The 18,203-nt window shown below is 52.6% G+C and overlaps 1 protein-coding gene across 1 annotated transcript in view; it reads left to right on the plus strand.

Moving 5' to 3' along the window:
* Positions 1-1,034: 1,034 nt before the first annotated feature.
* ANGPT4 (angiopoietin 4) overlaps positions 1,035-18,203 on the plus strand; it is a 38,370-nt gene continuing 21,201 nt past the window's right edge. The window contains exon 1 of the mRNA XM_039499550.1: positions 1,035-1,667. Within this exon, the coding sequence (XP_039355484.1) occupies positions 1,353-1,667 (315 nt within the window). The 5' untranslated portion in view covers positions 1,035-1,352. The remainder of the gene's footprint in view (positions 1,668-18,203) is intronic.

Genomic DNA, 18,203 nt, shown 5'->3' on the forward strand with positions numbered 1-18,203 from the left:
GTCCTAGGAGGAGTCCTAGGCCCCCTGAATCCAGGGCCATGTGGGGGCAGGGCAAAGGGGTAGTTTGCCTCCCCCCCCCCGCCCCGTTTGGGAGGGCCACACACCAAGCGGTGTGATGACTTGCTGCATGGGGCTGCGGCACCGCCCAGTTTTGGCCTGGCTGCCCCTCCATGTTAAACCAAATCCGTGTGGCTTTGTGACCCTGTGCCCCAGGTCGCGATACTCAGAGCAGGGACAGGACTCCCACTGCAGGGTGAGTCCAGGGCGGGTTTGCTCTGCCCCCCCAGAACGTCCCCTCCGAGCTCTTTTTTTTTTTAAAGGGAGGGGATCGGGTCCAGGTTTTGCCCCAGGCCTGACTCGCACGGCTGAATGTTCTGGGTTCTCTTGCTCATGCCAGAGGGACAAGCTGCTCCTTTCTCGTCCGTTCCTCCAGGACAGGAGTTTTGCTTCTAAAGAGGATTTGGCAGCCCCGGGGATGACCCGAACGACATCTCTAAGGGACCCTAAATCACTCATGAAGTGCCCTCACTGGAGTCCGTGTTCCCCTAAGCTCTAGGACGAGCTTTGGCTGGGATGTATTCCCAGCGGACTTTCCTTGCAGCGGATTCAGTTAAATACAGGCCCCAGCCGCCTCAGATAGTATAAATAGAAATGGGCAGGGAAATATATTTGCCTCAATGTCACTTCCCTGCACCCTGCAGGGTCACAGCTGGTGCTGATCAGGGAGGGACAGACTGGGAAATGTGGCTGTGCTGGGACCATGGGGGAGAATCTAAAGTGGGGGCCGCTGGGATGGGATTTGGGGCTGGAGCTGAGCAGAGACCTCATCCCTGCCTGCAGGATCGGAGATTTGCTCTTCTCATTTCTTGCTGGGGTCACTCCACGGGTCCTCGGAGGAGCAGGCAGATAGCCAGGGTCCAGGCGGGGGGGGGGGCCGCCCAGGGGAGGGACAGAGGCAGGGTGTGTGTGTGTGTCTGTGTGTGTGTCTCAACATTTATGATTACATGTGAAACTTGAGCTCCCTGCAGTGGGCTAGGAAAGAAAAAAGACAGAAGTATTGTTTTTAAACACTTTTTTTCCCCCGCAAGAGGGCCAGGGCTGCTGCATAGCCAGGATAGCGATAAAAGGGCTGGGGCTGCTTCGAGGGGCGAGGACGGAGGAAGTGCCAAAATTACATTATTTAGACTTCGTTTAAAGAGCCCAATAACTTGTTCTGTGCAAACAGTGGCTTGAAAACTGCAGCCTGCAGAGCATGGTCCCCTCCCCCTCTGCAGCTTTCGGCTAGGACCAGGGCGTGTGGGGTCTAGCTGGGGCAGCGTGTGGAGCATCTGGAGCAGAGGTCTCGGAGCACCATGCACCGGGGAAATCTCAAGCTGGTGGCCTTTGCCTGCGTGACGGTGGCTTTCTGGGCGGAGGGTGGCCAGCGGAGGGCGACAGGTGGCGGGAGCAGGCGGCGATCCCACCGGGTCCAGCAGGGGCAGTGCAGTTACACCTTCGTCCTGCCCGAGGCCGATCCGCAGCCCTGCCCGCCGACAAGGGCGACCCTCCGTGCCAACACGCTGCAGGGGGACTCGCCCGCCGCCACGCTGCAGACCCACAACTGGTCCGCACAGCGCGTGCAGCAGCTGGAGAGGGTCCTGGAGAACAACACCCAGTGGCTGCTGAAGGTAAGGGGCGCACCTGGCCAAGGGGGTGGAGGGGCCACAGTGGGGAGAAGGTTCTCACCACCACTGCCAGGCCCTCATCTCATTGCCCTCAGGGCAGGCACCCTGACGCCCCGGTGATGGGCATGGAGTGGAATGATGATGGGAAGAGGGAGTTCCTACTGCACTGGATGAGTCAGTGGGCACAGGTTTGGGTCCAACTTCCAAGACCTTTAATGATCTGGCTCCCAAGCACCTTCCTGAGCTTCTGCTCCCATGAATTCTATCCCATCCCCTGAATCTCAGTGGGATAGGACTGTCGTTGCCTGGGCACCACCAGAGCTATGGGATAACTCCTTGTTTGACCCCAAGTTAGCTCCTTTCAAGGCAGGTTGGAAACACTGGGTTGAATTCTGCACTGGCTTATGCCCCTTGCCATCCCTCTGGCCAGGTTCATCTCTTGTGCAACTTCACTGAGCGCAGCGGGGTCTCCCGGGGGAGAACGCCGATCAGAATCGGGCCCCCTTGATTCCAGAAGGCTTGGTTGGTGCTTTGGTACTTGTTTAATGTTCCATCTTGATGTTGATTGGTGCTGTATTCTCACATGCTTTCAGTCGCCTGTAGCCCTGCCATGCGTTCCGCGTACCCTCGGCTCACCTAGTGATTTCATGCAGGATCTGCCACTGAGTCTCTTTGGTTTATGGTAAAACACCTGGGGAGTTCTGGCAGAGCGAGGGACGGGGGCTGGGTCAGACCTCTGGAACGTCTCGTTTTTTTTAAACGCCGGGTTTTGCAAAACGTTGTGGAGCTCCGTGAAGCTTTGCACAGCGTTTGCTTTTTGTGAGAACAGCCACTGCAATAAACGCGTGTCTAGCCCAACAGATGCTTGTGTCAGGCAAACAATAAAGGCTGCGACTGTCAAAGCCACCTAGTCAACGTGGACACCAAATTCCCACTAACATTCCTGGACATGAGGCAGCCGCAGCCCCGAAGAGGCATTGCAAATCACAGCCCAAGGGTTGTGCTTGCCAGTCCCTCCTGCCTGGGGAATGACATCGACCCGTCCAGAACCCGTGTTTTGCCAGAGACGAATGGAACTAGAAAACTAGAACCTCTAGAGGCTGGAGCTCTTTCCGGATCTCTAGAACCCCAGGGTTTGGAGTGGGGTCAGAATTTGGTAGAACAAGATTTTTTTCCCCACCCACCAACTCTTAGCTCAGAGGAGCGAAAAACCCGGTTCTGCGTGATTCCGGGGGGTGAAGTGCTCCTGATCTCAGGTTAGGGCTTCCCCTCCTCACACCGCTGTCACTCAGCCCCGGGGAGCTCCCCACTCCAATTAGTCCAGACAACCGCTGGGGGGTGAGCGGAGAGCCTGTCACAAAGTGGACTCTGGCTCGCGTGGGAGCAGCGTGACCGAAGACAGGCAGGGTGGGAAATGCTCACACTCTGGCGTGGATACTGCAAGTGCAGCTGTGTGTGGTGTGGGTGTACTGGGCTCCAGAGAAAGTGCAAGAGGAGGTGACATGACTAAGGCTAAACTGGAGGCTTGGTCCTCGGCCTGTAGGGGCAGGGTGCCTCCTGTCCCCATAGCCCCGCTGCCGTACTCACAAGCAGGCAGGGGAAAGACGTGACTGAGTGCGGGTGTGTCCATGGAGACACGTGCCCACCTCATGCTGATGGGACACTCAATGAACCCTCCTCTCTGTGCCCAGGGTGGCCAGTACTCCACCCCTGCTCTGTGCCGGATCAGCCCCCGGTGTGTCACTGCACATCAGAGAAGAGGTGCGTGCCATGGGATCCCTCAAACCCTCCTGCCCATTCAGAGCAGGACAGGATCTCCAGGGGATGGCGGACAGCAACTGGACACTTAACTCCAGATCTCAGCTTCAATGGGGAGGGTATTTGAAAACAGAACTGGATCCAAATGGCCCCAAATCTTTATACTGGGTCAAACCCAAACCCAAGGTGTAAAAACAGCAAACTTCTGGGTGTTTGAGACCTGGCTCCAGAGGAGAGCTCTGTGGTGGGAGCCTCTATCGGCCCGTTACCGCTTAACCCCCCAGGGTGACGTGAGGGGGCTGGAGGCTCAAGCACAATGTGGGTGGCAAGATGGCTGGAATCCCAGAGCAAAAGCCAAGCCCGGAACAAGATCCCCCCTGGTTAGCAAAGGAGAGCTCTGAGCCACCCTCACACCAGAAAGCTGACTCCGGTTTCCTCCTCCTCCTCCCATCCAAGCCAATGCCAAAGCTCGCGTTGATCTCCATGGGCCCAGGATTAGCCCTGGCACACAACAAAATCTGTCCACAGGAAACGTGCTGCAGTTTCATGTTGACTCTGACCCTTGGGGTGGGAGGATCCGTCCTTGGAATAGCATCGGAGACTGCTGTGAAATCCACATGCCTCGTCACGTGGGAATGCTGCCTGGGAAATTGGCAGAGGTTCAAGACGCTCACTTGTTTGATGCCCTTTCCCCAGCCGTCAGACAGGGACGGTTCCCTTGACCCTGTCAGGACTCGGTTTGTCTAAGCAGAGCTGTCAGTAGAGTCTCCAACGTAGCAAACCCCAACTCTGAGTCACTGCAGCCCTTCATATGGCTGAGACAGGCTCCCTCATGGCGCCAGGCTCCAGAGCTGATCCTGGCAATTTACAGGCCGGTGAATCTAGCTCCAGCCCCAGGCAAACTGGTTGAAACAATAGTAAAGAATAAAATTATCAGACACGAAGATAAACACAATACGTCGGGGAAGAGTCAATGTGGCTTTTGTAAAGAGAAATCACGCCTCACCAATCTATTAGAATTCTTTGGGAAGTCAACAAGCATGTGGACAAGGGTGATCCTGTAGATATAATATGCATGGACTTTCAGAAAGCCTTTGACAAGATCCCTCACCAAAGGCTCTTAGTAAGCAGACATGGGATAGATCAGTAACTGGTTAAAAGATAGGAAACAAAGGGTAGGAATAAATATCATTTTTCACAATGGAGAGAGGTAAATCGCAGGGACCTCCCAGGATCTGTACTGGGATCTGTGCTGTTCAACATATTCATCAATTATCTGAAAAAAGGAGTGAACAGTAAGGTGGCAACATTTAAAGATACAAAATTACTTAAAGATCGTTAAGTGCAAAGCTGACTGCAAAGAGTTACAAAGGGATCTCACTAAACTGGGTGACAAAATGATAGTTGAAATTCAGTGTTGATAAAAGTGATCCACATTGGAACACATAATCCCAATGATACATCCAAAACGATGGGGTCTAAATTAGCTGTTACCACTCAGGACAGAGATCTTGGAGTCCTCGTGGATAGTTCTCTGAAAATATCCACTCAATGTGCAGTGGTCGTCAAAATGCGAACAGAATGTCAGGAACCGTTAGGAAAGGGATAGATAAGACGACAGAAAATATCACAATGCCATTATATAAATCTATGCTATGCTCACACCTTGAATACTGTGCGTAGCTCTGGTCACCTTATCTTAAAAAAGATATATTAGAATTGGAAAAGGTGCAGAGAAGGGCAACTAAAATGACGAAGGGTGTGGAACAGTGTCCATACAAGGAAAGGTTAAAAAGACTGGGACTGTTCAGAGAAGAGACGACTAAGGGGGGATATGATAGAAATCTATAAAACCACGACTTGTGTGGAGAAAGTGAGTGGGCCAGTGATATTTACCCTTCCCATAACACAAGGCCCAGGGTCACCTGATGAAATTAAAAGGCAGCGGGTTTAAAACAAACATAAGGGAGTATTTCTTCACACAATGCACAGACAACCTGCAGAACTAATTCCCAGGGGATCTAGTGAAGGCCAAAAGTATAAATGGGTTCAGAAAAGAATTAGCTACATTCCTGGAGGATAGATCCACCACTGGCTATTAGACAAGATGGACAGGGATGCAGCCCCATGCTCTGGGTATCCCTAAGCCTCCAATGGCCAGAAGCTGGGACTGGCTGACAGGGGCTGGATCACTTGATGATTGCCCTCTTGTGTTCATTCCCTCTGAAGCACCTGGCACTAGCCAGTCTCAGAGACAGGCTACGGAGTTCGATGAACCATTGGTCTGATCCTGTACCCCAGGAAACAGGCAGCTCTGCTACTCTAGATTCACATGGACGTGGGGGAGATCAGGCCCGTGGTCTCTCTTGAGTTCCCATCTTGCAGTGCTGCTTGCCTCTGTCATTTGGACGCAGTCTGGGTGTACTCAGCACAGACGCGTGTGGATGGAGGGAGGGAATAAGAGGAGGAAGGTGAGATAGGAACTGCAACCCCAGAGATTAAATTACAGCTCCCCCTCCCCACAGCTAGGGATGGGCCTTCACCACCACCCCACCTCTCCAGATCTGGACACCCTCAGACTCTGGCTGGGGGCATGAGAATCCAGCCTCGGATCCTTCCACATCTGAGTTTCAAGCCTGGTTCCTATCATGGGTCAAACCAAAATCTCCACTCCAGGCGGCTGGGGAGGGGGTGAAATCTGTGCGTGGATCTGAATTTTGCAGCTCGGATCCCAAAGAGACCCGAAAGTGGGTGACAGGAAAGAGCAGCCCAGCAAAGAAGAGACTTTTCCTTTCAACGGTTTCTCCAAAGTGCCATCTGACCCCCACATCTGTCAGCAGTGCAAACAGCTGCCTGCGTCAGACCCGAAAATAGCTCCGTCCCTTTTCGGCCCGGGGACGAGGGACAGGGTCCCTAAACAGCTGTAAATATTGAGCTGCAGCAAGGGAAGAGCGAACAAGGTGGGGGATCTTCTGGTGAGAAAAGGAAGAGGGGACCGAGGCCGTCTCTGCGTCCAGAGCCTTTCTCCAGCCAAATCTGAAATGACTGCCGGGAGTGCTCCAGTCAGGTTCAATAAAAATACCTGCACATCCTCTGCATTTGCCTCTGCCAGACTGCACAGTCAGAGGGAAAGTTCTGCTTCCAGACAACACAGCCAGAGCTTTGATCTTCTAACACTTTAAGACTGTTCACAAAATTCACTTGTTTTCCTCCCCGTGTCTTAAAGCCAGAGTTCCCAACCTTCCCTCCCACCCCCATTAAAGCAAGCCAACTAAACAGCAAACCTGGCCCTTCATTCCAAAGGTTGGAAAGTTATTAATAATTTTTCTGGGGAAAAAAAAAGATTTGCCTCTGAAAGCCTCGTGGGCCCCGTGATCTATGTATTTACTTGAGTTGCTGAATTGTGGAGCATCCTTTCAAGATGTGGCACATTTATTTTCGTATTTTCCTGGAAGACGTTCCCCAAGCAGTTACCCAGCCCAGACAAAACTACGGGACGGATTCTAAGAACCCGGGGCAGAGAAAATACTCCAGAGTGCTAAACCGGAACAGAATATGCACTCTGAGTGGAGCGATTCCTTTGCTTGGCGTTTTCTTGAGCTGCACAGTTTGGACCCGGGTCTGACATTTCCCAGCATTCGTGGGCGTGTGGACGTAGGATTTTGATTCAGGCTTGGCACTAGTTAGCGTGTAGCACCATATGCACCCTCAGCTAGGAATTTCTCACTGAGGCAACTGATTCGGAATTCTGGAAACAGATGATGAAGGGAATGGTGATCATTCAGCAGGGTGAGGTGCACTACTCTCCCTGAAGCACTGTGCATTGGACAGTTGGAGCCAGACAGTCCAATATTAGGTGCATGTTAGGTGATCATCTCTTTGAAAAATGTAGGTGGATAACTAGGTATCAGTGCCTCAGCACTTCCAGGATTCCCTAGGTATTCTTTATAATTAGTATCTAGGTAAATGAGGTAGGCGTTAGCCTGTTTACATGCTACTGTCATCGAAGGCAAATGAAAAGCTCTGGAGAACCACCATACAATGGGATTCTACATTTGCTACTGTACAGGGATCACGGTACTGGGACTCAGAGTTCGTGTTCTGGTCTATGCCCAATCCAGGAAGAGACCTGGGGCTGAGATTTCAATAGCACCCACCCATGGCAGGTGTCAAGCAGAGGGGGCTTTTACTAAACTTCCTTCCAATCACCTGTGAAATTCCTTCAGGCTTCCAAAGGTTTGGCCTTTCTCCAGCTCTTTCCAGCCCTGCATTTGAAAGCCCTTTTCCTTTTCCTATCGCTTAACCAATCCTCCCAGCACCCTTCGCATGAAGAAGCCTGAGTCAGAAAGAGGTTAAGCAACTTGCTCAGGACAATGGAGTGCAGCTGTGGCAGGGATGGAACCCAGGAGTCCTGGATCCCAGCCCCCAGCTCTGACTGCTGCACCCTAATTTGGGTGTCCTAACGTGATGCCACATCCGGGGAAATTAGGAAGCACAGTTTCTGAGTTGTGTTATTAAAAGGCTTTTTCAGACCTTTCCTTCCCCCTGCGCATGGTCAGAGACTCTTGGGACACCGAACATCCTGGCACACTGCTAGCTTGCAAGGGATCTTGGGAAGGAGCAGAGACTGGCCTTCCTTTCCCGTTTACATTGGCGCCGCATGATGTTTGCTCATTGCCATGAGGTGAGATGGCTGACGTTTGTTGGGGGCTGTTATTCCCACAGCCGCATCTTTGCTGCAGGCAAAGCACGATCTAAAGTACTCCAGTGAGATCGTGTTGGGTTCTTGGGGGACACGGTTCTTACTGAGATCCTGGTTCCCAGGTGCCGCGTCTCCCGCTTTCTTTTGGCTTCACCTTCCCTCCCAGAGTAGGAAGCGATGCTGCTACCTATTGAGTGTGAAGTGGCACCACTGGACCAGGACAAGAAGCCCTATAGATGCCCCAGAATATTCCAGGCCATGGCTTGTCTCTGAATTTCTGGCCTTGCCTGAAAGTTTCCCATTGATCAGAGGCAGAGAGGCCCTTAGCATGTGGGTAGCTCCGATCACGCTGACCCTTTAGCACAGCTGCAGCACTGAGGCTAGGTTATCACGCTGCTTCGATGCTCAGGACACAGCTGCTCTGTGAGCATGGCCCAGCTTCTGTGCCGTCCCCTGTTCTTCCGTCACCACAAGCCAAGCGTCGCCTCTGACCCCTGGCTCTAGGCTTAGCCAAACCAAACTCTCGGGCTTGGGGGCATCCCAGAGGTTGGGATGTGGGTCCCCCAGCTGTGGTTCGAACCTGAGCTATTCTGAACCGAAGGGGGTCTGTGAACAATTCTCCCCTGCCCCACACGCCCCACAACCCCTTCCTGCTGCAAACCTGTTCAGAGCCATCCTTGGAAGGGTACCCACCGTCCTAGCTGGGAACTGAAATCCCTTCTTCCTCTGGGGAGATGCAGGCAGGCACACCTCTCTCCCCTTGTTTCTAGCCCTGCTCTTCGTGTATCCACACAGCGGCTGCTGGCGTGGCCACATGGAAAGCCTTGCTGACACAGACGGGTACCATGGATACAGACCATTGTCCAATTATCACTGGATGTCCCAGCCACTCCACTCCACCTCACGGGGGTTTCTGCACGCTGGCCTGTGTGACAGGCCCTGCAACTCCCTGCCCTCCGGTGGAGTCACTTCTCCATGCCCGGCCCTGGATTGCTGCCTGCACCGCTCATGTGCCTGACCGCGCGTGAGAGGATCAGTCAGGGCTCCTCCCAGCAGAGCTAAAACGAAAGCGCTAGGAGAGCTCAGGGCAGCCGGAGCATGGGGGCAGGCAGGGCAGTGCAGCTGGAATCTGGCCCTCGAGCAGGGCCAAAATATTCGCCTTGGTGAAGATTCCCGGCGGGGGGCGGTGCAGCTGCACATCTGGGCAGCTGTTGGGCAGCGGGGAAGCACCCCATCTGGGAACCCTGATGTAATTGGTGGAAGGATGAGGGGCGGCACTAACCCAACAGGATAAAGGGAGAGACCCTCCCCTCTTCCTTGAGACGTTAGCTGCTGGATCAGAGGCTGCCCATCCCCGTGCAAGGAGAAAGCTGAGCTTGCAGTGAATGCAGTCTGGGCCTCAGTATCCTCCGGACAGATAAGACAACGGTCTTTGTGAGGGCTTTGGGGCAGGGGATTCTCTCTCATTACGTGGCTGAGTGGTGTCTAGCACAGCGAGCCTCGATCTTAGCCGGGGTCTCAGGCTGCTCGTGTAATGCTAAGAACTGCTAATAGCAGTGGGGGATGGAGGAAAGGAGCCTGCAGATCCCCGTGACCTCCCAGGTCACTTTGCAGAAATGGCCCAGCCACGGAGGGGAGAGTGGCAGGCCCTGAGAGAGAAACTCCAAAGGGTGCCCGTATAACCTCGTCCCAGCACAGCAATTCCCGGAAAGGGACTGGTTTGGGTTGGTTTTTTCCCCCTCTAATTTAACTGGAACCTGTTTTGATTGGATTCCAGGCCTGAATAAACAAACTGGGGGTAGAAGGCGGCACTGGGTTTTGAAAACAAAACACACACTGCATCTGCCAGTTATCCAGAAAGTTCACGGCGTGCTTTGGCTCGTAAGTCCCTTCAGCTGTTGTCATGAGGGCTCAGTTCTCAGGAGGGGAGAGCTGGCGTTCTGCGCCTGCAGCTGTGTGCAAAGGCACTAGTGAGGGACACCCTTAGTGTGGATGAGGGAGTGCCCAGACCATGAGATTTAACTGTGCACGGCATGGGAAGAAGGGCCACTTTATTTATTGCTTGTTTTTACAGTGTGTAGGAATAGAGTTGTGTTCTTTTAAATAGTGTGTGAACCCTCTGGTGGCACTCACTGTGTTCTGCGGGCCAAAGACCAGCTAGCGCAGCAGAGTGTCTATGCAGTTGTGTGTTGTGTGAATTTAGTAAACACCGTTATTGGGGCTCCTTGAGGTACCTTTGTGGTGGTGCTGTTGTGTAAAAAGCCAAAGACACAACATTTTCTAAATGCAAAATGAGATTTCAGAGCTCTTTGTATTTTAAGTGCAGATTCTCAAAAACTTCAGGCATGCAGGTGCAAAATGCATGCACATGACCTATCTGCACATGCGCAGTTACTGGGACTGTATGCACCAACTGGGGAATTGCACACAAATAGATTCCTAATTAAACACGCGTGTGCAACTTCCTGATGGTGTGCACAAATACAACACTTGCACGTAGTGGGACCAAGGGGGAGATTTTCAACACTAAGAGTTTCAGCCATACAGCTCCCATAGACATCGATAGGTTTTGTGTGACTCTGGTCAGCCTTGCAGATCTCAGCCTAGGCACATAAGTGTGTGCCTCACATTCTGAGCAGGATTTTCCAAAATAAATGTCTAACTTTAGACTCCTCCATCCATACTGAGGCGTAATTTTCATAAGTGCTGAGTCCTGCGGTGCTACTGGGTGCGCTCAGCACTCTTGCAAATTAGGGCACCTACTTAGATGCCTAAATAAGGACCCAGCAGCCTAACATTTTTGATAATCTTTCTTGGCCTTTTTACATAGATGCTTAAGTGCCATGCGACCACCTCTGGGGTGGAGATTGCCAGCTAGCACACAGCACCACAGCACAGAAAAAGGCCATTTTGGCAAAGGACACTGGGGCAAACCTCAGCTCTTACAAAGAGTGCCCCAGGGGATCTTCAGGATTAGCAAGGGTGCTTCTTGCCACATCTGAAAGTTGTCAGGTCCCACAGCTGCTACTAACGGAGGAGAAAAGGGATGGTGCAGGTGCCCACAATAAGGGGAAATAGGAAGAGACAAAAACAGGTGAGAGGAGGAGGTGCTGGGAATGAATGAATGGATGGCTAAGAGAAAGCCCATCCCCCTTCCTCTCTTCCACTGCTGGATTTACCTTCTCCCTTTTGAATCAAACTCCAGATCTCTATAGAGTCCGTAGAGGCTGACTCTGTCTCCTCATGAGGGCCTCTGCATCCTTCTTCTTAGGCATTTAGCTACAGCATCTCCTTTGAACAACCGTACCTTCTCCTGCAAGGTTAACTTCACTGGGTCCCGGCCCAGCTCTGAGATCCCCAGGGATAACACAACACTGCTCTCTCAGCGGTGCTGGACGTGCTGGGATTGTTATTCTTGCTTTATCTGCAGTTGGAGCAGCTGGGCCCTCCTTCCTATCTGGCTATTTTCAGCATGGGAGAAATTAATTTTAGTTCAAACAAAAACATGTAGTGGAGCCTGTGAGTGGAACGAGTGGGGGGATTGGGGCTAGGACGGGGGTGCTCCCCAACAGGAGGCTGAGTGATTAATGGCTATCGGGGCACTGCAGGGACAGGGAGAAAACCCTGTAGCTTGCCCAGCTTGGGTGCGTGCAGTTCCTGCGCAGCGTCCATCACCCAGAGTAGATGGGAGAGGACTCGGCCAGAATGAGCTTCGCAGGTGCATAACTAGCTTTAGTGGGAGAGTGCTGGGCTCCAGGGCGCTCAGAGCAGGCCTCTCGGCTGCTAGGCCTGGGGTGGGCGTGACACTGAACTGAGACCCGACTCAGAACAACACTCAGAAGCAAAGCTCCCCGCCCAGAGCCATGTCCTGGCTGTTGGGTGTCACCTACTGGCCAGTGGAGGGCTGTGTCCTCCCCTCAGCACAACCCGTCGAGTGATGGCCAGAGGCACAGGGCTGCTTCCCGGTCGCCGCAGAGCTGGCTAGGCCTGGCGGAGCAGCACTGGGCCTGGCTCAGCCGTGAGCCACACTTTGCTTACTTCCCATTTCCTCCCCTTCTGGGAACAGCACGTGGGAGCTGCTCCCATCCTGGTCACCACCTGCTGCGTCTGTCAGTTGGTGGCCAGACACTGGAGCAGATGTCACCAATTAGCTGACTTCCCCCATCTGGTGGCTGGACTTGTGTGAGCGTGCTGGGTCATACCACGGTGGCGATTCGAACCGGGATCCTTGCAGCCTGGGGGCTAACACCTGGCCTGGTGCCCGGAGCAGGCAGGAGCTCCCAGGCACGCCGGGAGGAAGATGCAGCAGAACGTTTACAGGTGCTGGGCCCAGGTACATCTGGTGTCTTCACAGAAGGGACTTGGCACCAGGATCTATTTCCAGCTGCTTCTTAGAGGACCGAGAGAAACAGCCACCGTGTAAGGGCAATTGAAGTGAAAGAAAGACAGAAATTCCTACGGCGAGTCCTTGCCCTGCCCTGCGGGACACACACTGACGGTCCTATGGAGCTTTTTGCCCTCTCTGCACCGCTCCAGCTCAGCCTCTGCCTCTTCCATTTCTCTGCTAGGAACTGGATCAATTTAGTGAACAAGAAAAGGAAGTGGGGGGGGGGGACAGCCTAGTTTAATAATCAAGAGGCCAGAGATTCCCAGCACCTCCTTCCCTCTTCCTACCCCAGCTCTGTCCATCAGTGCAGAAGAGTCCGGTCTGCCCCGCCCCGCCCCACACTTGTACTGTGAACAGTCCCGGGCTCAGACTCAGGGTCCAGACTACAGCACTGGCTGCTCTTCCCCCGCCCCCGCTAGCTCACAGTTCGGCCTTGAGTACTGGGCTCCTTAGTGCCAATACAGCCCGAATGTCATTCCACCCTGGCGGAGGGGAAGCACCCTGCTCCTCTGGGGTCCAGTCACTTTGCTGTACCTAATGACCCAGCACATTTCAGCAAAGGACATGGGAGCATTTGCAGAGGCACCAGCCACGACATCTCAGCCTAGTTTGCTGCTTCAAGGCAAGTGAAAGACAAACCGCTCCTGGTTCTCCACTCGGGCAACAGGCTGGAGAATGGGGCCCAAGAGACGCCAAGCAAGGGAACTCACTCGGCGCCATCCTGTCCCATCTTTGCAGCTTTTGTGCATTTCCAGTTCGGCCGCGCCCTGTCTCTGACCCTGCAGCTGCCTCAGCCCTTTCAGCTCCGCTGAATCCTGGTGGAGAACTTCCTTGTCCCACATTCCCGCCTGGCCTTCCCTGCTTATTGTCTGGTTTCTTGGCTGGCCAGCAGCAATTCTCTCTGAGGTTCTGAATCTTGGCAGAGCTTGTGCTTGGACTCCAAAGTCTGCCTTGACTGCAGCCCAACCCACAGGCCTAAGGGCAGATTCTGGTGTCCTGTATCCCCATGGACATCGGGAAGAGTGACTCCAGATTTACACAGGAAGCTCGGGTTCCGCAACCATGGCACCAACCCGAGCTCGAAAAAGAGTAAACAACATCTTCTAGGTCTCACGCCCCAGTGCACACGCAGCAACCTGCCAGCGTGCAAGTAACTCTGAGTCACACCTCCTCGTGGTGGGGATTGTTTGGTTCAGCTACATGTACCCGGCTCCTGTAACTCTTTGGGTGCCACAGGCACAACTTCTGAAGTATCCTTCTAAGTTGCAGTCTGGAAAATTAAGCACCAAGCACATTCCCAAGAACATAAAAACATAAGAGCAGCCTTACTGGGGCGGACCAATGGTCCACCTAGCCCAGTAGACCAGTGCCAAATGCTTCAGAGGGAATGAACAGACCAGGAGAATCTCAAGTGAGCCATCCCCTGTTGTCCAGTCCCAGCTTCTGGCGTTTGGAGGTTTAGGGATACCCAGAGTGTAGGGTTCATCCCTGACCATCTTGGCTAATAGCTATTGATGGACCTACCCTCCATGGACCTAATTCATAGCATTGCTAAGTAGTAATCATGATAATCAAAAGCCAGTTTCCTCTAACTTTCTCTTCCACTCCCTACCTGCCAAGCACCCATCTCTGTTCCCCTTCCACTCCCCACCTGCAAGACCACTTCCTCTGTGAAGCCTTCCTGGGCTGGGTGACCCCCATGTTGTTTGCCTTGCACCATAAGCCCTGCAGTATCGTAATGCTCAGACCTGCCTTCTGATGGTCTTTGCACTTTTGGCTCCATCCTTGGGCTTTTCTAACTCATTGTGATTAGTGTGTTTCATTGTTATATCGTGGCAGTTCCGTGCTGATTTTTACCCTGGGTTGGGTAAAAACAGCCCATTGTATCATTCCCTTTGCCCCCCACACTTGGTATCGCATCAGAGGCAGCTACGCCATTAAGCTTGTCTGGGATGCTACTTCCCTTTCCAATCTAGACCATTTGCTGCACAAGTTGTTTCCTTCCGCCCAAGTCAGTTCCCTTACACCCTTTGCTCTACTCTTTCACCGGGAGTGATAGTGATGTTCCAGAATCTGCTTGAGATCCTACATTCATAACCCTGGGCTTGTGACATCAAACTTATTCCGACCATAACTGCCTGTGATGACCTCACTTGGGAAGGACCAATAGGAGCAGATGACCTAAGACACAAAGATCCTGCTGTCATGCACATGAGACTCTTGGATTCATTCACTATTTTTCCTTATCTGCTCCTTTCTCCATCACTGCTGGCCCCTTGGTCACTGAGCTTGCCTGTGACCCTTCTCACATGCAGAGGGAAAGCAGTTGGACATGACAACACATGATCCATCTGTGGTGTGTTACGGGACGGCAGGGAGCCCTTTGCAGGGAAAGGGAATTTTCTATGAAAGATTTTCTTACAGGGAATCTATGGAAAGGGATGGAAATATTTCCTCTGCGCCAGGAACCAGGCCACATGAAGCACTGATGACAGCAGAGCTGCCATTACTCACATCAGAGCAGCTTGCTGAAAATAGACTGAAGCTTCGCCACATGAGACTTTTCTGCACCCTTCAGCTGGTGGCCACCCACCTCAGCTGGCTTTGATTGGCAACGACACTGCGCGTTAACTCACCGCAGCCTAATCAAAGTCAGGCTGGAGCAAGAGAAGAGCAGAGCAGAGAAAGCTCTGATGCAATCAGAAGGTGAGACTACATGACTAGAACACAAACTCCATTGGCTTGTCTTGGGGGGGCGGTTTCAGATAGGCTTTCCCGGTCGGTGGGATTTATGCACACATGCTAAGTCCAACCATTTGGACAGAGGTGCATTATAATCTACTCTTGCAATTTGACTGTCCCACTAGCAGTAAGGACCTTAGAGACCACAGATTACTTCTTATCCCAGAGTGGAAAGTGATAGAAATGTAGGCAACCAGTCATGCATCGTCTGGCCTCTTCCAGGACCAACAGAACTGGTACCAAACCATCTATAGGCCAGATCTAGCTCCTCTTACACTGAATTGCATCTTACCCCACAAGTAATTGCTTTGAAATGAATTCCTGTGCCACTGCCTTGCTTCTTAAGCAGCTACACCGTTGACAGGCAGCATTATGGGAAGGGGTTCGTGTCTCCCCTACTTATCAAAGAGTATTTTGGTGAGACTTTCTTGCTGCCCAGCTCAGCACAAACAGTGCCTGACATCCAGGCAAAGCACAGTTGATCTTTTTGGCTCGAGTGGACAAAGCCTCCAAGGAGGTTCTGATAACGCTCTCCTACACTTTTGCACTCTCCCTGGCTTCTTTCCAGCCAGCTGTAAATCAGTGAGAGGGGCTGAAATTCTGATGCAGCTGAGCCTCTCCTGCTCTGGTGGCTTGGGAAGTGCTTGGCGTGCTCAAGGGCAGACGTTCCATCTCTCTCAGGAAGGAATTACACTGCCCACCTGTGTCAGGTTCCAGGTTCATGCTGAGAAAATACTGAGAAGCCCCCAGCTTCATCCCTCTGTTCCACGTTCTTGCTCGTTTTTCTGCTTCCAGGCGAGACTGCTTTACAAAAATCACACTAGTGTTTGGTTACTGTGGGAACCCTGGTCCGCACCTTCTTAATACCATCTCCCCGGCAGACCTCAGCCCTGAGCTCAAGGGCCCAGCTCCTCCCACTGGGGGAGAGAGGAATTCAGTGTAAAATCCTGTGCTTTGGTGCATGGACCCGCCAGTATGGCCCAGCTGCTTTCAAAGGCAGGGATCTCAGCCTGCGAGGGTAGGATGGACATTCACTCTCCACGCTCAGTTTCTGTACTGTCTTCTCGCCTCTGGCATGTGCACGAAGGAGCCTTTTAATGCACTGCACCATGCAGTTCCTGAATACCCTGAATACCCACCCACACCCCTTGCAGCAGGCACTCAGCAGCAAAGTGGGTGCAGACAGGAACATTTTGCTTCTGTGGTTTTACTCGAGATTTCTTTGTACGGGAAAAACTGCAGCTGAGCCAGAGCTGAATGAGACTGAGTCAAGCCTCGTACTGTGTTAGCCGGTTACTCCTACAGCTGCCTGCTTAGAGCAAGGAGTCGCTTCCATCCTCTGCCACAGCATCTGAGCTGGTTCTGCAATTTGGCGTTCATCCCTGGAGTGGTGGCATACACCTATTTCTGGTTCCCCAGCTCCTCCCTGGAGTGAAGCTTCAAACTGTGCCCAGGGTCAGAGTTCATCCTTATGGGCGGTTGGCCCTTCACTGAGTGGGTGTTCCCCAGATTCCTGAAATAGACACCAGCCAGTACGTGTGCTGCCATCTCCCCCAAAATCGCGCCGGGGCAGATGCCAAGTGCCTCCCGCAACTCCCCACTCTGAAATCGGCCACTGTTTCTGCCCCACTGGCTTTTCCCATTGTACTTCAGCTAAGAGAGCTGTTTATTCAAAACCCCAAACCAAAAACTCCCTAGCCCTGTGAAGCAACAAGATTAACGATGTGGTTGCAGGGACTCTCTCCAGAAATCATTCAGCTTCATGAAATGGTTTCCAGACACGGCTCTCCGGCCTCTCTTTGCTTCCTGGCTATAGGAAGCTTCTTCCCCCTTAGCACGTATGCAGCCTGGGGCAGCCTGTCCAAAAGCAGGGAGCCGAGAGGGCGTCCCAGTGGCCCGAGTTAACATCGCTCTGGGATTTCAGTAGCCTTTGCAAAAACAAAACACCCCCTGGCTCGTGACCCCGCCCCGGGATCCCAAAGCCCCCTGCCATGAATATCTGCCGAGAGATATTTCAGCTCAACAAAGCAGAGAGCTGGAGCAGCTGCCAGCAATATTTCTTCATGTGAAAACAAGTGCAGAGGGCTCAAACCAGAGGAATATTCCCCTCACTGCAGCTGCCCTGTCCTCTCCATTCCAGCAAGCGCCAGTGTAGCGCCTGTTACCAGCTCCCTACCCGTCCCATCTATTCCTTTGGGGTAATCCTTCCCCAGTAGAGCTGAGTTCACTCCCTTTTCCCACTGAGTGGACAGAGACAGGAGATGGCCGGGTGCCTTTGCCCAAGATCACACAGTGAGTCAGTGGTATGGACAGGAGGGCTGATTGTGGGAGAATAAGACCCCTCTTCTCCCACCCAGCTTTTGGCCATTTCCAGACCTGAACTAGAAACAACCCTGCTCTATTAGAGTTCTGGCATTTCACTCCCAGGTTGCAGCCAGGGCTAGAGGCGGAAGTGTTGAAATACTGTGAGCAAGGATACGCTCTCGCTGGCCCTGGGCAACTCACCAGGGCCCATTCTCATGGTCATTCCCAGGCCAGTTTTGAGGACTCAGGAAGTCCAGAGAGTTTATTTGTGCACCTGAACTCTGCCTACCATAGGGAGTCTCTCCCAGCAGAGAAAGGACAGATCTGGGTTATGATGCACCATGTATTCTTCTGGCGGCAGCCGTGTTAGTCAGTATCAGCAAAAAGAATGAGGAGTCCTTGTGGCACCTTAAAGACTAACACGTTTATTTGGGCATAAGCTTTCGTGGGCTAAAACCCACTTCATCAGATGCATGCAGTGGAAAATACAGTAGGAAGAGATATATACACAGAGAACAAGAAAAAATGGGTGTTGCCTTACCAGCTATAACAAGACTAATCAGTTGAGGTGGGCTATTATCAGCAGGAGAAAAAAAAAGATTTGTAGTGATAATCGGGATGGCCTGTTTCCAACAGTTGACAAGAA

The sequence above is a fragment of the Mauremys reevesii genome, linkage group 13 (genome assembly GCF_016161935.1).
Source record: "Mauremys reevesii isolate NIE-2019 linkage group 13, ASM1616193v1, whole genome shotgun sequence".
NCBI lineage: Eukaryota > Metazoa > Chordata > Testudines > Geoemydidae > Mauremys > Mauremys reevesii.